General features: G+C 42.2%; 1 protein-coding gene and 2 pseudogenes across 3 annotated transcripts in view; 2 read left to right on the top strand and 1 right to left on the bottom strand.

The window, feature by feature from the left end:
* Positions 1 to 465: 465 nt before the first annotated feature.
* Positions 466 to 22,959, top strand: part of SLC18A2 (solute carrier family 18 member A2) — a 397,553-nt gene continuing 375,059 nt past the window's right edge. For 2 of the 3 annotated variants that reach the window (XM_088459064.1, XM_088459062.1), the window contains exons 1-2: positions 466 to 1,046; positions 19,092 to 19,224. In XM_088459064.1, coding sequence (XP_088315190.1) covers positions 19,104 to 19,224 — 121 coding nt within the window. In that variant the 5' untranslated portion in view covers positions 466 to 1,046; positions 19,092 to 19,103. Of the gene's footprint in view, positions 1,047 to 19,091; positions 19,225 to 22,959 lie in introns of those variants that run through there. The other variant, XM_088459063.1, reaches the window with a different exon arrangement.
* LOC148474118 (5S ribosomal RNA) lies at positions 9,931 to 10,050 on the bottom strand (annotated as a pseudogene).
* Positions 13,238 to 13,357, top strand: LOC148474117 (5S ribosomal RNA; annotated as a pseudogene).

The raw sequence follows: 22,959 nt of genomic DNA, 5'->3' as shown, positions 1-22,959 counted from the left end.
TCAGGTACTGTACAACATGCTCTGCTCCAGGACTAATGACACACACCCTCCAACATGACCCTGCCATCAGGTACTGTACACCATGCTCTGCTCCAGGACTAATGACACACATACCTCCAACATGACCCTGCCATCAGGTACTGTACACCATGCTCTGCTCCAGGACTAATGACACACATACCTCCAACATGACCCTGCCATCAGGTACTGTACACCATGCTCTGCTCCAGGACTAACGACACACACCTCCAACATGACCCTGCCATCAGGTACTGTACACCATGCTCTGCTCCTGGACTAATGACACACACCCTCCAACATGACCCTGCCATCAGGTACTGTACACCATGCTCTGCTCCTGGACTAACCCACCTCCTAAGGTTTGATTGGAGCCACCTGTGTAGCACTAGGTCATTGATGAGAAGGGAGTTTCAGCACAGGTGGCTCCAATCTTACATTAGCTGCAAAGTCCAGGAGGATTGTGTATCTGGTCTGCACATAGTGCTAGTCACACACCAAGGAAGTACCAGTTACACATACACACACCCAGTGCCAGTGACACACACACACCCAGTGCCAGTTACACACACCCACCCAGTGCCAGTTACATACACAGTGCCAGTTACATACACAGTGCCAGTTACATACACAGTGACAGACACACACACAGTTACACACACCCAGTGCCAGTGACACACACCCACCCAGTGCCAGTGACACACACACACCCAGTGCCAGTGACACACACACACCCAGTGCCAGTGACACACACACACACCCAGTGCCAGTTACGTACACAGTTACACACACCCAGTGCCAGTGACACACACACACCCAGTGCCAGTGACACACACACACCCAGTGCCAGTGACACACACACACCCAGTGCCAGTGACACACACACACCCAGTGCCAGTGACACACAGCAGGGGGCAGAGTGATATCAGGGAGAGGGGGGTAACTGGTCTCATTGTGCAGCTTCTCCTCCGGAGTCTCAGTCACAGCTCAGTAACATCACCTACAGGAGCTGCAGCCTCAGGAAGCCGGTAAGTGTCCCTCAGCCTCTGCCTGTGTGATGTGTCTGCCTCCAGCATGGGGGGATCTCTATACCCCGCACAGGAACCTCCGTACTATCCCTGTGTGCCCGGTGCCCGGTGCCCGGTGCTCTCATCCAGCCGTCAGCACCATCTATACTCCGGGGGAGAGAGCTCCGGGGTACACAGACTGGTCACTGCTCTATATCTATATATACTCTATATACACAGACTGGTCACTGCTCTATATCTATATATACTCTATATACACAGACTGGTCACTGCTCTATATCTATATATACTCTATATACACAGACTGGTCACTGCTCTATATCTATATATACTCTATATACACAGACTGGTCACTGCTCTATATCTATATATACTCTATATACACAGACTGGTCACTGCTCTATATCTATATATACTCTATATACACAGACTGGTCACTGCTCTATATCTATATATACTCTATATACACAGACTGGTCACTGCTCTATATCTATATATACTCTATATACACAGACTGGTCACTGCTCTATATCTATATATACTCTATATACACAGACTGGTCACTGCTCTATATCTATATATACTCTATATACACAGACTGGTCACTGCTCTATATCTATATATACTCTATATACACAGACTGGTCACTGCTCTATATCTATATATACTCTATATACACAGACTGGTCACTGCTCTATATCTATATATACTCTATATACACAGACTGGTCACTGCTCTATATCTATATATACTCTATATACACAGACTGGTCACTGCTCTATATCTATATATACTCTATATACACAGACTGGTCACTGCTCTATATCTATATATACTCTATATACACAGACTGGTCACTGCTCTATATCTATATATACTCTATATACACAGACTGGTCACTGCTCTATATCTATATATACTCTATATACACAGACTGGTCACTGCTCTATATCTATATATACTCTATATACACAGACTGGTCACTGCTCTATATCTATATATACTCTATATACACAGACTGGTCACTGCTCTATATCTATATATACTCTATATACACAGACTGGTCACTGCTCTATATATATATACTCTATATACACAGACTGGTCACTGCTCTATATCTATATATACTCTATATACACAGACTGGTCACTGCTCTATATCTATATATACTCTATATACACAGACTGGTCACTGCTCTATATCTATATATACTCTATATACACAGACTGGTCACTGCTCTATATCTATATATACTCTATATACACAGACTGGTCACTGCTCTATATCTATATATACTCTATATACACAGACTGGTCACTGCTCTATATCTATATATACTCTATATACACAGACTGGTCACTGCTCTATATCTATATATACTCTATATACACAGACTGGTCACTGCTCTATATCTATATATACTCTATATACACAGACTGGTCACTGCTCTATATATATACTCTATATACACAGACTGGTCACTGCTCTATATCTATATATACTCTATATACACAGACTGGTCACTGCTCTATATCTATATATACTCTATATACACAGACTGGTCACTGCTCTATATCTATATATACTCTATATACACAGACTGGTCACTGCTCTATATCTATATATACTCTATATACACAGACTGGTCACTGCTCTATATCTATATATACTCTATATACACAGACTGGTCACTGCTCTATATCTATATATACTCTATATACACAGACTGGTCACTGCTCTATATCTATATATACTCTATATACACAGACTGGTCACTGCTCTATATCTATATATACTCTATATACACAGACTGGTCACTGCTCTATATCTATATATACTCTATATACACAGACTGGTCACTGCTCTATATCTATATATACTCTATATACACAGACTGGTCACTGCTCTATATCTATATATACTCTATATACACAGACTGGTCACTGCTCTATATATATACTCTATATACACAGACTGGTCACTGCTCTATATCTATATATACTCTATATACACAGACTGGTCACTGCTCTATATCTATATATACTCTATATACACAGACTGGTCACTGCTCTATATCTATATATACTCTATATACACAGACTGGTCACTGCTCTATATCTATATATACTCTATATACACAGACTGGTCACTGCTCTATATATCTATATATACTCTATATACACAGACTGGTCACTGCTCTATATCTATATATACTCTATATACACAGACTGGTCACTGCTCTATATCTATATATACTCTATATACACAGACTGGTCACTGCTCTATATCTATACACAGACTGGTCACTGCTCTATATCTATATATACTCTATATACACAGACTTGTCACTGCTCTATATCTATATATACTCTATATACACAGACTGGTCACTGCTCTATATCTATATATACTCTATATACACAGACTGGTCACTGCTCTATATCTATATATACTCTATATACTCTATATACACAGACTGGTCACTGTTCTCATGTACAACTTTTACCAGGGAGACTGTGCAATGATCTGTAATGTCTCCTGTATGATCTATAATGTGTCTCCTGTATGATCTATAATGTCTCCTGTATGATCTATAATCTCTCCTGTCTGATCTATAATGTCTCCTGTATGATCTATAATGTCTCCTGTATGATCTATAATGTCTCCTGTATGATCTATAATGTGTCTCCTGTATGATCTGTAATGTGTCTCCTGTATGATCTATAATGTGTCTCCTGTATGATCTGTAATGTGTCTCCTGTATGATCTGTAATGTGTCTCCTGTATGATCTATAATGTGTCTCCTGTATGATCTATAAAATGTCTCCTGTATGATCTATAATGTCTCCTGTATGATCTATAATGTGTCTCCTGTATGATCTATAATGTGTCTCCTGTATGATCTGTCTCTTGTATGATCTATAATGTGTCTCTTGTATGATCTATAGTGTCTCCTGTATGATCTATAGTGTCTCCTGTATGATCTATAGTGTCTCCTGTATGATCTGTAATGTGTCTCCTGTATGATCTATAATGTGTCTCCTGTATGATCTGTAATGTCTCCTGTATGATCTATAATGTCTCCTGTATGATCTATAATCTCTCCTGTCTGATCTATAATGTCTCCTGTATGATCTATAATGTCTCCTGTATGATCTATAATGTGTCTCCTGTATGATCTGTAATGTGTCTCCTGTATGATCTGTAATGTGTCTCCTGTATGATCTATAATGTGTCTCCTGTATGATCTATAATGTCTCCTGTATGATCTGTCTCCTGTATGATCTATAATGTGTCTCCTGTATGATCTGTCTCCTGTATGATCTATAATGTGTCTCCTGTATGATCTATAGTGTCTCCTGTATGATCTATAGTGTCTCCTGTATGATCTGTAATGTGTCTCCTGTATGATCTATAATGTGTCTCCTGTATGATCTGTCTCCTGTATGATCTATAATGTGTCTCCTGTATGATCTATAGTGTCTCCTGTATGACCTATAGTGTCTCCTGTATGACCTATAGTGTCTCCTGTATGATCTATAGTGTGTCTCCTGTATGATCTATAATGTGTCTCCTGTATGATCTGTCTCCTGTATGATCTATAATGTCTCCTGTATGATCTGTAATGTGTCTCCTGTATGATCTATAATGTGTCTCCTGTATGATCTGTAATGTGTCTCCTGTATGATCTGTCTCCTGTATGATCTATAATGTGTCTCCTGTATGATCTGTCTCCTGTATGATCTATAATGTCTCCTGTATGATCTGTAATGTGTCTCCTGTATGATCTATAATGTGTCTCCTGTATGATCTGTCTCCTGTATGATCTATAATGTGTCTCCTGTATGATCTGTAATGTGTCTCCTGTATGATCTATAGTGTCTCCTGTATGATCTATAGTGTCTCCTGTATGATCTATAGTGTCTCCTGTATGACCTATAGTGTCTCCTGTATGACCTATAGTGTCTCCTGTATGATCTATAGTGTGTCTCCTGTATGATCTATAATGTGTCTCCTGTATGATCTGTCTCCTGTATGATCTATAGTGTCTCCTGTATGATCTGTAATGTGTCTCCTGTATGATCTATAGTGTCTCCTGTATGATCTATAATGTCTCCTGTATGATCTATAATGTGTCTCCTGTATGATCTATAATGTGTCTCCTGTATGATCTATAGTGTCTCCTGTATGATCTATAATGTCTCCTGTATGATCTATAATGTGTCTCCTGTATGATCTATAATGTGTCTCCTGTATGATCTGTCTCCTGTATGATCTATAATGTCTCCTGTATGATCTGTAATGTGTCTCCTGTATGATCTATAGTGTCTCCTGTATGATCTATAATGTGTCTCCTGTATGATCTGTCTCCTGTATGATCTATAATGTGTCTCCTGTATGATCTGTAATGTGTCTCCTGTATGATCTATAGTGTCTCCTGTATGACCTATAGTGTCTCCTGTATGACCTATAGTGTCTCCTGTATGACCTATAGTGTGTCTCCCGTATGATCTATAATGTGTCTCCTGTATGATCTGTCTCCTGTATGATCTATAGTGTCTCCTGTATGATCTATAGTGTCTCCTGTATGATCTATAGTGTCTCCTGTATGATCTATAATGTCTCCTGTATGATCTGTCTCCTGTATGATCTATAATGTCTCTCCTATAGTGTGTCTCCTGTATGATCTGTAATGTGTCTCCTGTATGATCTGTAATGTGTCTCCTGTATGATCTATAGTGTCTCCTGTATGATCTATAATGTCTCCTGTATGATCTATAATGTGTCTCCTGTATGATCTATAATGTGTCTCCTGTATGATCTGTCTCCTGTATGATCTATAATGTCTCCTGTATGATCTGTAATGTGTCTCCTGTATGATCTATAGTGTCTCCTGTATGATCTATAATGTGTCTCCTGTATGATCTGTCTCCTGTATGATCTATAATGTGTCTCCTGTATGATCTGTAATGTGTCTCCTGTATGATCTATAGTGTGTCTCCTGTATGATCTATAATGTGTTTCCTGTATGATCTGTAATGTGTCTCCTGTATGATCTATAGTGTCTCCTATAATGTCTCCTGTATGATCTGTCTCCTGTATGATCTATAATGTGTCTCCTATAATGTGTCTCCTGTATGATCTATAATGTGTCTCCTGTATGATCTATAATGTGTCTCCTGTATGATCTATAGTATCTCCTGTATGATCTATAATGTCTCCTGTATGATCTATAGTATCTCCTGTATGATCTATCTCCTGTATGATCTATAATGTCTCCTATAGTGTGTCTCCTGTATGATCTATAGTGTCTCCTGTATGATCTGTCTCCTGTATGATCTATAATGTCTCTCCTATAGTGTGTCTCCTGTATGATCTGTAGTGTGTCTCCTGTATGATCTATAGTGTCTCCTATAATTTCTCCTGTATGATCTGTAGTGTCTCCTGTTCTATAGTGTCTCCTGTATGATCTGTCTCCTGTATGATCTATAATGTCTCTCCTATAGTGTGTCTCCTGTATGATCTGTAGTGTCTCCTGTATGATCTGTAGTGTCTCCTGTATGATCTATAGTGTCTCCTGTATGATCTTTAGTGTCTCCTGTATGATCTGTAGTGTCTCCTGTATGATCTATAATGTGTCTCCTGTAGGATCTGTCTCCTGTATGATCTATAATATGTCTACTATAGTGTTTCCTGTAGGATCTATAGTGTGTCTCCTGTAGGATCTATAGTGTGTCTCCTGTAGGATCTATGGCAGACTTCCTCCACTTCCTCTCTTTCTACTGTTCTTCCCACTCCCTCGCTGAGCAATCCTTCTTCCAGTTGCTCATCTCCTCCTTTATGGTGCGTGCACACGTAGCAATCAGCCAGCTGGATGTCGATCATCCAGCACACCACCAACTCACCACCAACTATAACGATTGTTATAATTCAAAACATTCATTTATATCGCTACATGTGTACGCAGCATAAGTCCTCCAATTCCCACCTCCTCTGATACTTTAAACACTCTCTCTCCTTCACCCCCCCCCTTCCCTCACTTTTGACTTTGCCTCCTTCTTCTCTACCAATATTAAGGCAATCCATCACATAATCTCCTCTGATCTCCCTGCTGCAGCCCCATATCCTCCATCATCCACACCTCCCTGCCACCCCACCGCATGCTCCTTCCGCCCCACCTGCCCTCTTGACCCCCTCCCTTCTCCCCTTCTCTGATCACCTCTTCAATCTCCCTCTCTCCCTCTCTCCCTCTATCCTTGAACCTCTCCAATCTGGCTTTCGCCCACTTCACTCCATTGAAACTGCCCTGGTCAAAGTCACCAATGACCTGCTTGCAGCCAAATCCAAAGGCCACTTCTCTCTACTCATCCTCCTGGACCTGTCTGCAGCTTTCAACATCGTGGATCATCCTCTCCTCCGCACCCTTCAGACCTATGGCCTCTCTAATACCGTCTATGCCTGGTTCACTTCTTCCCTCACCAGCCACTCCTTTTCTGTGTCTGCCTTCGGCTCCACCTCCCCCCCTTCCATCCTTCGAGTTGGTGTCCCACAGAGTTCTCTCCTGGGCCCCCTGCTGTTCTCCCTGTAAACCTCTTCACTAGGAGAAGTCATCCATTCCTTGGGACTCCAATACCACTTTTATGCTGATTACACAGAACTATACCTCTCCTCTCCTGACCTCTCCCCTTCTGTTCTCTCTCAGGTATCCAGCTGCCTCTCTGCCATCTCTTCCTGGATGTCTGAGCGCTCTCTGAAGCTCAACATGGACAAAACCAACCTCATCATCTTTCCCCCCCTAATGGAGTCTCCACCCCAACCAATCTCTCCATCACTGTTTACAACAACATCTCCCCTGTTCTCCAACTTTGCAGCTTGGGTATCACCCTTGACTCCACCCTCTCCGTCGCCCACACATTAAATCTCTGGCTCAATCCTGTCGGTTCCAGCTATGTAACATCGCTCACATTTGGCCATTCCTCTCCCAGAATGCTACCAAACTGATTATACATTCACTAGTCATTTCTCGTCTCAACTACTGCAACCTTCTCCTTACTGGCCTCCAAAGTTGCCATCTCGCTCCCCTACAGTCTGTTCTCAATGCTGCAACTAGACTTATCTTCCTCTCCCACTGTTCCACTTCCGCTGCTCCCCTCTGCCAAAACCTGCACTGGCTCCCATTCCACTACAGAATCATCTTCAAACTCCTCACCTTCACATACAAGGCTCTCTCTAACTCTACTGCTCCCTTCATCTCCATCCTCATCTCCTTACACACTCCCTTCCACTCACTCCGGTCATGCTTGTATCCAAGATTTTGCCCGTGCTGCCTCCATTCACTGGAATGAGCTCCCTCGCTCGATCAGGCTCTTCCTGACCTTGCATAGCTTCAAACGTGCACCGAAAACCCACCTGTTTATTAAAGCGTACCCTTCCACCACATAACCGCGTTACCAGGTCGCTCTTCCTCCTGCCTCAGCCAACTCCACTTTGCCTACTTCCTGCCCTCAGGTCCCCATCTATTTACTCATATCTCTCTCCTAGATTGTAAGCTCCTAGGAACAGGGTCCTCCTCCCTACTGTCTCACAGCCTTCTTCTCTAGCACTTCTATGACAGCCTTCACCTTCCCAGCTGTATTGTGTATGGAGAGTTATGGGGCTAATTGTTACTTTTGCTCTGTTTATGTTCCTATTATTGTGTTGTAATTTTCTGTGTACCCTGTATTGTCCTACTGATGTATGTACGGTGCAGCAGACCACTTGTGGTGCTCTATAAATGTGATAATAAAAATTCTATTATTATATATAATGTGACTCCTGTAAGAGATATATATAGATATAGATATATATATATATATATATATATATATATATATATATATATATATATATATATATATATATCTCTATTTAATATGGTTTAAAAAAAAAAAGGGGGTTATACAGGAGCGCACACTTTCTCTTGTAATAGTAATTCTACAGAAAACATCACTGTTACTAATTTATTAAAATAATATATTCTGCAACATATTTATACTGTGCTATATATTTATATGCTGGGGGTTTTCTCTAATGTGGTTATATGGAATCAATTTCATTTTAAATTTTCTAGTGTGACTACCTCTTCCTCTCTCCACCAGCATATTATATAAGATGACTCCTGTATGATTATAATATTACAAATGACCACTGTAAGACATATAAAATTACTCCAGTATGATAGATGTATATATGTGTGTATATATAGATATGTAGAAGGCAGCGGCACTCACAGGACTTGGTAAATAAGACTCAGTTACTCAAACGGTTTATACGTTTCGACGTTTCAGTCGGTGAGGACTTTTATCAAGAATACAGCAGTGATACAAAGTACAAAAGTGAAATCCAGCAATATGATAAGTGCATCAAATACCAACTAATGTAAGTATAGAAACTACATACAAATAAATAGAGGTGAACATATACATAAGTGCTAACAAGACATAACTAATACGACATATAACATACAAACTGCAGTAGTCATCTGGTCCATAATGTAAAAGAAATAGCACAGTTTATGATGATGCAATGAATAACAGGACTAGATATAACAATGGTCCCGCAACAAGGCTGGATCAATCCAATAAAGCCTGGAGGTAAAAGAAGAAGAATAAATACTGTACAATGTACAGGTGCCACGTGTATTACGGAGATGCATATAAAGAACCTTGCACATATAAATAAATGTGTATACATGTAGGATAATATGGTAGGGCAATGGTGCAGCCCTATAAAGGAAATAGCCTGTAATGAGCAAAGGACCTCTCCACATAAAGTGTGAAAAAGACCTAAATGACCGACAGAGGTAGGGAGAGGCAAAAGTTGGAAAGGAATTCAACCTGTATATGATTTACAAAACCTGGTATTCCAAGGGAGTCGCCCACCCTAGTACTGACCAGGCCAAACACTGATTCGCTTCCAAGATCGGACGGGATCGGGCTTATCCAGTGTGAGTATGTTAGTAAACCTAGAAAGAATAACCAACAGCCTCTGCGACAGTCATGACCTCTAAAGTGGGTCATAGATCACACACATAGGGTGGAACCTAGGTCCAAAGACAAAAATAGGCTTAGAACCAATCAAAAGGTTAAAACAAGAAATATTAATATCCAACAACATATAGTTATATACTTCTCAAACATCAAAAGCAGGCAAGTTATCAGAAAAATATCAAAAGCCTATCAGAAAAATATCAAATGACTGAACATATAAAGGATCAATATAAGCAGATACTATAAAAAGATGCTATAAAAAACATGAGGATGAATAAATAACAACATGAGACCACCGGGAACCATGGGTATGATTCATAGAAAGCAGGCAAAAGATAATGTCTCATTGAGCCCCAAAGGTGTAACCGTATTCATGTTGTGTATCCAACGTGCCTCTAACTGTAACAAGCGCTTGTCTCTGTCACCGCCTCTCTTGGTGGTAGGTACATGATCAACAACCTTGTGTCTCAAAGTGGCTAGTGAATGTTTAAATTCTTTAAAATGTCTTGCCACAGGCTGATCGTTGTGCTTGTCTGATGGCCGTGCGATGTTGCGCCATCCTGATCCTCATTGTGCACGATGTTTTGCCGATATAGGCTAAGCCACACGGACACCAGATGATGTAAATGACAAATTTGCTCATGCAATTTAGGACATGCCTGATGGGAATACGTCTACCTGAGTGCGGGTGAACAACATAGGAGCCAGTTTCCATATGTCTGCATGTAGTACAGCCGATGCATTTATAACACCCAGGTTTGCGAGTTAGAAAATTGGAACCCTGTGGATCTTCAAACGTAGAGATGTCATTATGTACCAGCCATTCTTTCAAGTTTTTACCTCTCCTATAACCCATCATAATTCTAGAAGAGTATAGTGGTTTGAGGTTAATGTCAGTGTTGACTACTGGCCAAAGCTTTTTGACAGTAGAGTTAATAAAGTTACTTGTAGGGTTGTACTGAGAGATAAACATGGTAGGTGGTTTGTGAAGTCTATCAGATGATCGTTCGTTTTGGCTGTCATTACACTTCATGAGAGCTCTGGATTTAGCTTATAACCACGGTTCAAGTATTTTTTCATCATGTAATCCATTTGTTCACCAGCCATCTTGCTGTCACTAGTGATTCGCTTGATGCGCAAAAATTGGGAGTATGGTAAACTCTCTTAAGTGGTGTTGGATGGTGACTCTCAGCATGCAGCAAAGTGTTGCAGTCAGTAGGTTTTGTGTTTAAATTTGTAGTCAAAGATGAGCCAGACCAACTGATGTTGACGTCCAGATAATGTACATTCTGTGTGCTGCATTCATAGGTGAATTTGATATGTTCATGCATTAAATTTATTTGTTCCATCGCTGTAGAGAATTGTGCAGAAGTCCCAGACCAAATAACAAAAATATCATCTATGTATCTGATGAAATATACAAGATGTTTGTTGAATTCCGGGTTTGATAGAAATAACATTTGTTCAATCTTGAACATATAGACATTGGCGAATGAAGGTGCTACATGGGACCCCATTGCGCATCCTTTCTTCTGTAGATAGAAACCATTATCAAAGAAAAAATAATTCCTTTTGAGGGTTTTTTCTAGGAGTAAAATGAATAACTCAATGTTAGGTTCAGTATACTCATGTTTTCATGTAGTCCACCCCTGTGAATGAGGGATGCTAGTGTACAATGCCACTACATCAATAGTGCAAAGTAAAGGTTGTGTTGGTAGATCCTGTAATTGAAGTAATTTATCAATAAAGGAATTGGTATCCTTCAAAAAAGTAGGTTCACTTGTCAGTAAAGGCTGGACATAAAAATCCAAAAATTTCAATACTACACTAAGTAAAGATCCTCTGGCAGATATAATGGGTCGTCCTGGCGGGCAAACAAGGGACTTATGTATTTTGGGCAAAGTATAAATCAAAGGCACAACGGGTTTGGCAGTTTTAAGATTCTGGCCCAAATTGTTATCAAGCCAGTTGTTGGAAATCGCATCATCAAGGATTTGATCGAGCTCTAGTTTATAGAGATTGGTGGGATCACTTTCTAGTTTCATATATACTTGTTGATCGGACAATTGTCGATAAATCTCATATTTATAAGCGCCAATGTCTTGCAGAACCACTGCTCCGCCCTTATCGGCAGAACGAATCACAATGTTCTTATCATTACTTAATGCACGTAAGGCATGAAATTCGTCTTTGCTGAGGTTAAAGTGTGATTTAGGGCTATGTTTGGTCTCTAAGGTGACATGATGGTCTACCAACCTTATAAAGCTCTTAATAGACGCATTAAATGATTGGGGTTCAAAGGTGGATTTACTCTCAATCGGACCTTGGGAATAGGCTGACGTGTCTGAGTTTTTAGTAGCATAAAATTCTTTAAGTTTTAGGTTACGGTGAAATATCCACAGATCTTGTGTCCAAAGGAAACTGTCAAATTTACATGTGGGCACAAAGGATAACCCTCTGTTTAAAAGACTCATTTCGGCATCAGTTATAGTTTTACTGGAAAGATTGACAATTATGTTCTCTTTTTGTAGGGTCTTTTTCCTCGATCTCCTCCCCTGCCCTCCACGTCACGTGCAGGCCCTCCACCTCTTTGAGTACGCGTGGATACCCCTAAAGGGGGTTTCTGGGACACTGGAGTGGGAATGTTATCTGTGTCACTATGAGAAGAATTAGCGGCACTAGAATAATCTGTATCCGCAGTAGGTCTGCGTTTAAAGAATTTAGCTTTATTGGGTCGTGTTGAGAGGGCTCTACCAGTTGCCCATGTATATACACATTGTTCCTGGTAGTCAAGGTTAACCTTGGTTAATTTTTCTTTTTTATATTTAATTAAGTCACGTTTATAATCATTGATCTGTGTATTCAATTTTGTCATCCAGTCCGTTGAAGTATCACTGGACAAGGATGACAGATGTGAAATTTCAAATGACTTGATTCTGTCCCTTATATCATTAAGTTCCCTGCCCGATTCTTCAATAACAAGAAGTATCAGGTCCAGGGAACATTTGTTTAGTACTGCCACCCATTTCCTGCAGAACTCAACGTTGTTTCTCCCTATAGTGGGGATGTTTTTGATGCGAAACCCCCTAGGTATTTTTCTTTCTCTATGGTAGTCTGATAGCATCACCCCGTGTCGCAGAGGCTGTTGGTTATTCTTTCTAGGTTTACTAACATACTCACACTGGATAAGCCCGATCCCGTCCGATCTTGGAAGCGAATCAGTGTTTGGCCTGGTCAGTACTAGGGTGGGCGACTCCCTTGGAATACCAGGTTTTGTAAATCATATACAGGTTGAATTCCTTTCCAACTTTTGCCTCTCCCTACCTCTGTCGGTCATTTAGGTCTTTTTCACACTTTATGTGGAGAGGTCCTTTGCTCATTACAGGCTATTTCCTTTATAGGGCTGCACCATTGCCCTACCATATTATCCTACATGTATACACATTTATTTATATGTGCAAGGTTCTTTATATGCATCTCCGTAATACACGTGGCACCTGTACATTGTACAGTATTTATTCTTCTTCTTTTACCTCCAGGCTTTATTGGATTGATCCAGCCTTGTTGCGGGACCATTGTTATATCTAGTCCTGTTATTCATTGCATCATCATAAACTGTGCTATTTCTTTTACATTATGGACCAGATGACTACTGCAGTTTGTATGTTATATGTCGTATTAGTTATGTCTTGTTAGCACTTATGTATATGTTCACCTCTATTTATTTGTATGTAGTTTCTATACTTACATTAGTTGGTATCTGGTGCACTTATCATATTGCTGGATTTCACTTGTTCATCATGTTGATGTTTATATTGTCTCCTTGGTGACATACACTCCGCCTCCTGCCCTATTGTGTCTGCCGGTGGGTGGGCGTCATCCTTCCTAGCGTGACACGCCCGATGTCACGTGCAACGTGACGGTCCGGCCGCACGCTGATGACGTCATTCACCCAGCGACCAACATGAGGGGCGCGGAAAGCACTTTACCACTGTTACACAGTCCTATAAAGGTATGTACTTTGTATCACTGCTGTATTCTTGATAAAAGTCCTCACCGACTGAAACGTCGAAACGTATAAACCGTTTGAGTCTTATTTACCAAGTCCTGTGAGTGCCGCTGCCTTCTACATATCCATACATCAGGTTTTTTCACCTCAGATGGCACCTGGGCAAGTATAATTTGGTAATGTGGAGTGCCGGCTCCAGTAACTTTGTGTGTGTATATATATATGTGTGTGTGTGTGTGTGTGTGTGTATATATATATATATATATATATATATATATATATATATTATAAATAAATAATGTGTGTTTGTGGTGTTCTCTGGTGCTTTTAGCACACTTTGGTCTGTATCTCAGCAGTGTGTTGCATCAGCTGAGTGTGCTAGAAGCACCAGAGCAGAGAGCGACACCCCAGGCAGGAAAGAGGAACTGCACGGGCTGTGACAGATGCGGGCTGCTAATAGGAAGACATATATTATATTGTATATATAATCAGGCTTGCATACACTCCTGGTCTGGCGGGAGCCTCCCGAATATCGGGTGCAGCTCCCGGCCCCCCGTAAAGGCAGGCAAGCCTCCCGGCACCCACCAACCTTCCCGACCTCCACCCAGAGTGCCGAAAATAACGGAATTCGGAAGAGGGGAAGGGCCACGATGACGTAATCGCACAGCCCCGCCCCAATGTGTAATAGAATTAAAATGACATTAGGAGGAGGTGCTGATCCTTATAGTGCCATGTGGAGGTTTTTTTGGGGTACCTCCTAGGTGAGTCAGCTCTCAGCTCATACATGTGCTGTTATCATGCAGTACACTAATTTGTTACTATATGACCCAGAGTGGGTGCTACTATTATGTAGCAATAATTATTTTGGGGTGAGCGTTTGGGAGTGGGGCCCCCGGGGAGGTTCTGGCTGGACCTTTTTCATGGCATCACCACTTAATTCACATAGATATTTTTTTCATCACTTTTCTAATCGTTTGTATATTATTTGTCATTTCATTAACATTTAATGATTTATACTTACACATCTTTTCTTTATACTTCACTATCACCTTATTCCCCCTTTTTGTGTGATGCCCTGGGGATGGTCCTTGTTGGAATATTTTAGGGTACCTTGCTTCTCCGATGTAAACCCCTTAATGTTAGGGACGCCAGTATAGCGGAGCCTTGACGATGGCCCAGCGCTTATTCATATATTTGCAAATGTATGTAACTAATACCTCTGAATCGCTATTATGTAGGATTTAAGGCCCTCATTCAGAGCCGTACGCTCTGAGCAGAGCGCACGCTCTGAATGAGGGCCGCCCCCCATAATTATGGAGCGTCCTCCTGGACGCTCGTATAGCTGTGGGTCACCACCCACAGCCTATACGAGCGTGCAGTTTGATGGCCGCGATGGTCGTGACCATCGCGACCATCGCCACTGCGAGCCGGAGCCTGCGGTTGAGGTTTTCAACCGCAAGGCCCGGAGTGATTTTGGCTCTATCAGAGACAAAATCACTCCCACTGACATCACTAGTGATGTCAGTGGGCCGGCTTCTGACGGTAGGCTTTCCCTTGGGAACGCCCCCGTCAGGCAGCCATGCCCCCGGCACACCCACCAAAGGGGGCGTGCTGTCAATCAACATCGACAGCACGCCCCCTTTGATCAGACACAACGAGCGAAGGAAAGTCCTTCGCTCGTCGCGTCTGGCGCATGCGCACGACGGAGCTCCCTCCGTCGTGCGCATGCTCAGTGCAGACCATCGACCCACTTGCGAGTGGACAGCCGCTCGCGAGTGGGTCTGAATCAGGCCCTAAGTCTTTTTGTTGATATTGCTGCAGTGTGCTGGAGGGAATTTTTTTTTTTTTTCTGTGTTCAGTGTAAACACCGCTCTTTACGAGCACCTGTGCAATGTCATTAAGCTGATATGAGCGACCACCTTACTTTTTGTTTGCATATCATATATAAGATAAGCCCCAGAGTATATAAGGTGAGCACTGTACATGATATATACGGTGAGCCCTCTATATGATAGAGCACTGTATAAGATATATATATATATATTCCATAGACAAAAAAAACCTTACGGTTTTACATGTCCCAATAAGGCTGCTTAGACGTAATCTGAAGATTCACAAAACATAGATTTTCTGCCACTCAAACCTCAAAAAGCAATGAAATTACGATCATTAAGGCTGATGCCTTAATGGACGTGTTCGTTGTGCAATACAGATATGGTATGCCATCACACCCTGTGGTTAACTGCAGATTCAGCACTCTCACAGAATGAGATTGCTGTCACTCACAAAATGGTGGAGCTGCTAAATCACAGAATTGTGTGCTCATTGGAATACACACATGCAGTCTATGCAACTGAGGTCAAAGCAGAGAATAGAGCTGTGCAGATGGGATAAAAGTGGTGTGGATGGGGGGAGGAGACAGAGCAGCATGGATAGGTGAGACATAAAGGCGTGTAGAGGAGGGGAAGTTAAGCAGTACAGAGCGGGGGGGTGTAGCCAAAGTAATGCAGATGGGTGGAAAACAGTGGTGCGGATAGGTGGGAACCGCAAGATAAACTTTAGTGACCCTGCGGCTCCCACCATTGAGTTCAATGGAGGGAGCTGTTCATTTGGCTGAGAAGCGGGGCCTGACCTCTCAGCCAATGAATGCTCAGACCCGGAGCTTCAAAGGAGGAAGCCGCGTCTGTGCACTTCATTCGGGAAGGAATATTCATCCTGGTTAGGATGAATATTGCTAAGTACGATGGTCGTGTTTATCGTTTTGTTATTTTAAGAAGACCCATGGATGACTACTGGACAAGAGTACCACTCGAGGTAATATAGGTGAGTATTGTGTGAGTATGTATGTATGTATGTATGTATTAAACTTATACTGTGTGTGTGTGTGTGTGTTTCTTTCAACAGTTCTTTACAGGTGAACTACAGGTCCCAGTGGGCTGTTAATGCCCCGCATGTTGGTACTTGTGGTTCTCCAAGTACCAGCATGCGGGGGAGGCTTGCTGGGACCTGCAGTTCTACTGTAAAGACAATGTTTATATTCTTCTATTTTTACACTGTACTAACACAATCAACAGGCCACCCAACGACCAGGGGTGGCGGGGACAGCCCCGGGCTATCAGCCTAGGCCAGGGGTGCCCTGGAGAGTGAGAGTGATTTGCCGTTTCATTTGTACATGAACTTGCCAAATCGAACAGCAAATCACTGTTCAAAACCGACTCAAATCGAGTAATAGTAAATCTGGCAAAATCACTGGTTTTACCACGTTCGATTTGAGTTGGTTTGAGAAGAACTAAATCGCTCTTCAAATCGACCTGCAAATCGATCTTTGATAAATGTACCCATTAATATAAGATGTCCCCCTGTGTATGATATATAAGGTATATAAGGTTTATATACTGTGTTTGGTACATAGAGTATATAAGATGAGCGCTGTACATGATATATATGATGAGCCCTCTATATAATAGAGGACTGTATAAGATATATGGAATATATGATTAGCCCCTGTGTATGTTATATGGGGTATATAAGATGTCCCCCTGTGTATGGTATATAGGGTATATAAGATGAGCCCCTGTGTATGATATATAGGGTATATAAGGTTTATATACTGTGTTTGGTACATAGAGTATATAAGATGACCCCCTGTGTATGATATAAAGGGTATATAAGATGAGCCCCTGTGTATGATATATAAGGTGAGCCCTCTATATGATAGAGCACTGTATAAGATATATGGAATATATAAGATGACCCCCTGTGTATGGTATATAGGGTATATAAGATGACCCCCTGTGTATGATATATAGGGTATATAAGATGTCCCCCTGTGTATGGTATATAGGGTATATAAGATGACCCCCTGTGTATGATATATAGGGTACATAAGATGACCCCCTGTGTATGGTATATAGGGTACATAAGATGACCCCTGTGTATGGTATATAGGGTACATAAGATGACCCCCTGTGTATGGTATATAGGGTACATAAGATGTCCCCCTGTGTATGGTATATAGGGTATATATAAGATGACCCCCTGTGTATGGTATATAGGGTATATATAAGATGACCCCCTGTGTATGGTATATAGGGTACATAAGATGACCCCCTGTGTATGGTATATAGGGTACATAAGATGACCCCCTGTGTATGGTATATAGGGTATATAAGATGACCCCCTGTGTATGGTATATAGGGTACATAAGATGACCCCCTGTGTATGGTATATAGGGTACATAAGATGACCCCCTGTGTATGGTATATAGGGTACATAAGATGACCCCCTGTGTATGGTATATAGGGTACATAAGATGTCCCCCTGTGTATGGTATATAGGGTACATAAGATGACCCCCTGTGTATGGTATATAGGGTACATAAGATGACCCCCTGTGTATGATATATAGGGTACATAAGATGACCCCCTGTGTATGGTATATAGGGTATATAAGATGACCCCCTGTGTATGGTATATAGGGTACATAAGATGACCCCCTGTGTATGGTATATAGGGTACATAAGATGTCCCCCTGTGTATGGTATATAGGGTACATAAGATGACCCCCTGTGTATTGTATATAGGGTACATAAGATGACCCCCTGTGTATGGTATATAGGGTACATAAGATGACCCCCCTGTGTATGGTATATAGGGTACATAAGATGACCCCCTGTGTATGGTATATAGGGTATATAAGATGTAACACAGTGACAGGCAGTGATAGGGGTAAGGCTGGCAGTACCTGGCATGCGGGGTGATACTGATACAATGTAACACAGTGATAGGGGTAAGGCTGGTGATCCCGGGCATGCGGGGTGATACTGATACAATGTAACACAGTGATAGGGGTAAGGCTGGTGATCCCGGGCATGCGGGGTGATACTGATACAATGTAACACAGTGATAGGGGTAAGGCTGGTGATCCCGGGCATGCGGGGTGATACTGATACAATGTAACACAGTGACAGACATAGACCGGTACTGACTCCTCTCCTCTCCCCGGCAGCGGCTCCTCACCATGTCCCTGACTGAATACAGCTTCATGCGGTGGTTCCGGGAGCGCAGACAGTCCCGGAAACTTCTCCTGCTGGTCGTCATTATCGCCCTCCTGCTGGATAACATGTTACTCACCGTGGTGGGTATGTACTAAGCTATTGCTACAGTATCTCTCCCCTACCCGGGCCACATAGAGTATATACCTGCTTTTATAATGGTCTATTTTATATATACTTATTGGTATATACAGTGTTCTTTTATCTACTTGATATTGCTGTATTCTTATATATATTAGACTTATAGGTATATACAGTGTTTTTTTTTATCTACATGACAGTGCTGTGTGTGTGTGATATATATATATATATATATATATATATATATATATAATAAAATGTATAGGTGTATACAGTGTTCTTATAGCTACATGATATTGCTGTATAATTTTTATTTATTATTATTATTTTTATATAGTGCTTTACATTTACAGTACAAAATACGCTTAAACAAGGTACATTAGTGAAATGCTTAGGTGAAGAGGTCTTGAGTCTTATTGAAGGATTCTAGAGTGGAGGCTTCTGGAACTGTGCGGGGAAGTGAGTTCCAAAAGGTTGGAGCCACAAAACTGAAAGCTCGACCCTTAGACGAATTCTGTGAGATTCTAGGTATTGTCAATAGTCCTTCGTCAACAGATCGCAGTATAGACTTATAGGTTTATACAGTGTTCTTATATCTACATGATAGTGTGGTTCTCCAAGTAGCAACGTGTAGGGGAGGCTTACTGGGACCTGTAGTTCACCTGCAAAGGACAATATTTTATTTAACAATACACTATACACAGTCATCCCAGCACCCACCACCCAAGGGTGCCGGGGATAGCCCCGGGCTATCAGCCTAGGACTGGGGTGTCCTGGAAAGTGGGAAACAATTATTGGAAGGGTTCCCTGGGATCCCTGGCCTGGACTGACTAGCAGTCCAGGGTTAATGCTTTGGCTGGGGAGCCCGGTGAATGGGCTCCCCTGGCTGTGGCATTAGACCCCCCTAGAAAAATCTGGTGCTGATTAATAGAGGGGAACCCAGCACCCACCGGCCATTGGTGCTGGTTATAGCCCTGTGCTATCAGCCTAGGCCTGGGGTGCCCTGGAAAGGAGGATCCCTTTATTGGAGGGTTCCCCAGCTCCCCTGGGATCCCTGGCCTCGACTGACTAGCGGTCAGGGTTAATGCTTCGGCTGGGGAGCCCGGTGAATGGGCTCCCCTGGCTGTGGCATTAGCCCCCCCTCGAAAAATCTGGTGCTGGTTAATAGAGGGGAACCCAGCACCCACCGGCCATTGGTGCTGGTTATAGCCCTGTGCTATCAGCCTAGGCCTGGGGTGCCCTGGTAAGGAGGATCCCTTTATTGGAGGGTTCCCCAGCTCCCCTGGGATCCCTGGCCTCGACTGACTAGCGGTCAGGGTTAATGCTTCGGCTGGGGAGCCCACTGTAAGGGCTCCCCTGGCTGTGGCATTAACCCCCACCCCACTAGAAAAAGTCTGGTTCTGGTTAATACAGGGGGACCCTACTAATTTTTTTTTCCCCCTGTATTTCCAGAACCAGGACTGGATCAGAGCCCAGTGCTGGTTGCTCAAAGTATGGGGGACCCCTACTTTGTTTGTTCCCCCGTATTTTATGCTAGATACGGGGGTACCCTATGCTTTTTGTCCCCTGTACTTTCACAAATAGGCACGGCAGTGAAAAGCTCAGGGCTGGTTGTGCTTTGGGGGGGGGGCACATCTTTTTTTTTTATTTTACACATTCAATTTTTAACATCCATGCATAGATGGATCTCACTGATACGTCCATGCATCTGTGTCTTATTGATTTTATTTTCTCAGGTGCATGCCCAGTACCGGTGAGCCCTACGCTGTGCACTGCTCCGCAACCCCACTGCTGCTACTACCCCACATCCCTACAGCCCATCCCTGAATCTGGAACTCGCTCTGCAACTCCCAAACCACCTCATGTGTGCCGAGCCCTCTTCCACCTGCTCCTCCAAACCATGAGAGTTAATACATTTAAAAAAAAACAATGAAATTTCATAGACAAAAAAACCTTACGGTTTCACATGTATCATTAAGGCTTCTTAGACATGATATGAATTTTCACAAAACCTATTGAATTTGTGTCACAAACTTAAAAAAGCAATGAAATTACGATCATTAAGGCTCACACCTTAATGGACGTGTTACTTGCGCATTACAGATATGGTAAGCTATCACAATCTGTGGTTAACTGCAGATTCCGCACTCTCACAGAGTGAGATTGCTGTCACTCACAAATTGATGGAGCTGCTAATTCAAACAATTGTGTTCTCATTGGAACACACACATGCAGTCTATGCAACTGAGGTCTAAGTAGAGGTAGGGACCCTAACCATCTAGGAAACTCGTCCCTGTTATGTCATCTACAGCGCATCCATCAAAAGTGTTTGCAAAATTCAGAAACTTTGGCTAAAAAAATATCAACAAGCAGTCCAGCATCAGCTAGCTTCCTTCTCTCTGCTCGATCCCAGCACCTGGTATCTTCACCACCAACACCTACATCAACAATATTCTCAACCATGATTGGAAGTAGTCCTGCATCCAATTTGATAAGGCTAACTGAGTCCTCCCCATTCTGCATTCCTCTGAAGAATCATTGAGTGCTACACCTGCTGCTGCTGCTGGGAGTGTATCTTCATTTCAGAAGGGTACCAGGAAGACTACTAGTAGTAGCTTAAAAAAACAATTGACTGTTAAACAAACAATCCTTTGCAAGGAGGAGCAAATATGACAGCAGTCACCCAGTTGTGCAGTGGATCCCTGACACCATAACATCTATGCTGGTATTAGATGTGCGTCCAATATCCGCCAATAATGCAGTGGGTTTTAGACCGTCCTGTGTCCCTGCTACCAATTCCCATCTAGATTGCACTTCACTAAAAAAGCAATTCCCAGCCTTTACAGGTGGTATACAATCGGGAAACCGGCTGCCTTAATACCGGCAGCCGGCTTCCCAACTGTGATATCCTGGTGAGGGTGAAATGATGGCGTCTAGGTTTAGCCAGGCGCTGCTGGGAATCGAACCGCCGGCCATGTGGCCAGCGGTATTTCATACCGATTCCGTACAGGTGTGTTAAAAAAACTTAGTGTCCTCCAAAATGCTGTTGTACCCACTATGACTGTAACATATCATTGGTGGGTGTATTGCCTTCAGTGGCACCAACAGCAGCAGCAGCATCTAAGAATCAGCAGCTCATTCAGAGGCAGATTACTCTGTGTATCACCAGTTGCACTAAGAGGCATACTGCTGACAACCTTTTAGAAAAACTCAGGAAGTCATTGTAAAATGTCTTACCCGACTTGGACTCTGCTCAGGATTTTGTGAGAGCAGTACAGCTTTCTGAATTCCAACACTTTCCATGTTTTGCTCACACAATCAACTTGGTGGTTCAAATTTTTTTAACAAATGACAGGACCATGCAGGAGATGCTCTCTGTGACCCGAAAACTTTCTGGACATTTTTGCCATTCAGCAGATGCATATGGAAGATTGCAACAACTGCAAGAAATGTTGAATTTGCCCTGCCACCAGCTAAAGCAAGAGGTAGTTACAAGGTGAAACTCCACCCTTTATTTGCTTAAGCAGATTGCGGAACAGCAAAAAGCCATCCAAAGCTACACAACAAACTATCACATAGGAATAAGAGGGGGATTGTACCTTACGCAAGCTCAGTGGAAAATACTTTCCATGTTGTGCAAAGTGTTGAAAACCTTTTGACGTAGTCACCTGTGAAGTGAGTTCAGACACTGTCAGCTTCAGTCAGGTAATTCCCCTTTTAGACTGTTGGAAAAGCAGCTTG

Source organism: Taudactylus pleione, unplaced genomic scaffold, assembly GCF_031769625.1.
Source record: "Taudactylus pleione unplaced genomic scaffold, aTauple2 ptg000892l, whole genome shotgun sequence".
NCBI lineage: Eukaryota > Metazoa > Chordata > Amphibia > Anura > Myobatrachidae > Taudactylus > Taudactylus pleione.
Note: the sequence above shows the minus strand (reverse complement) of the source record. Positions and strands in the feature narration are given on the sequence as shown.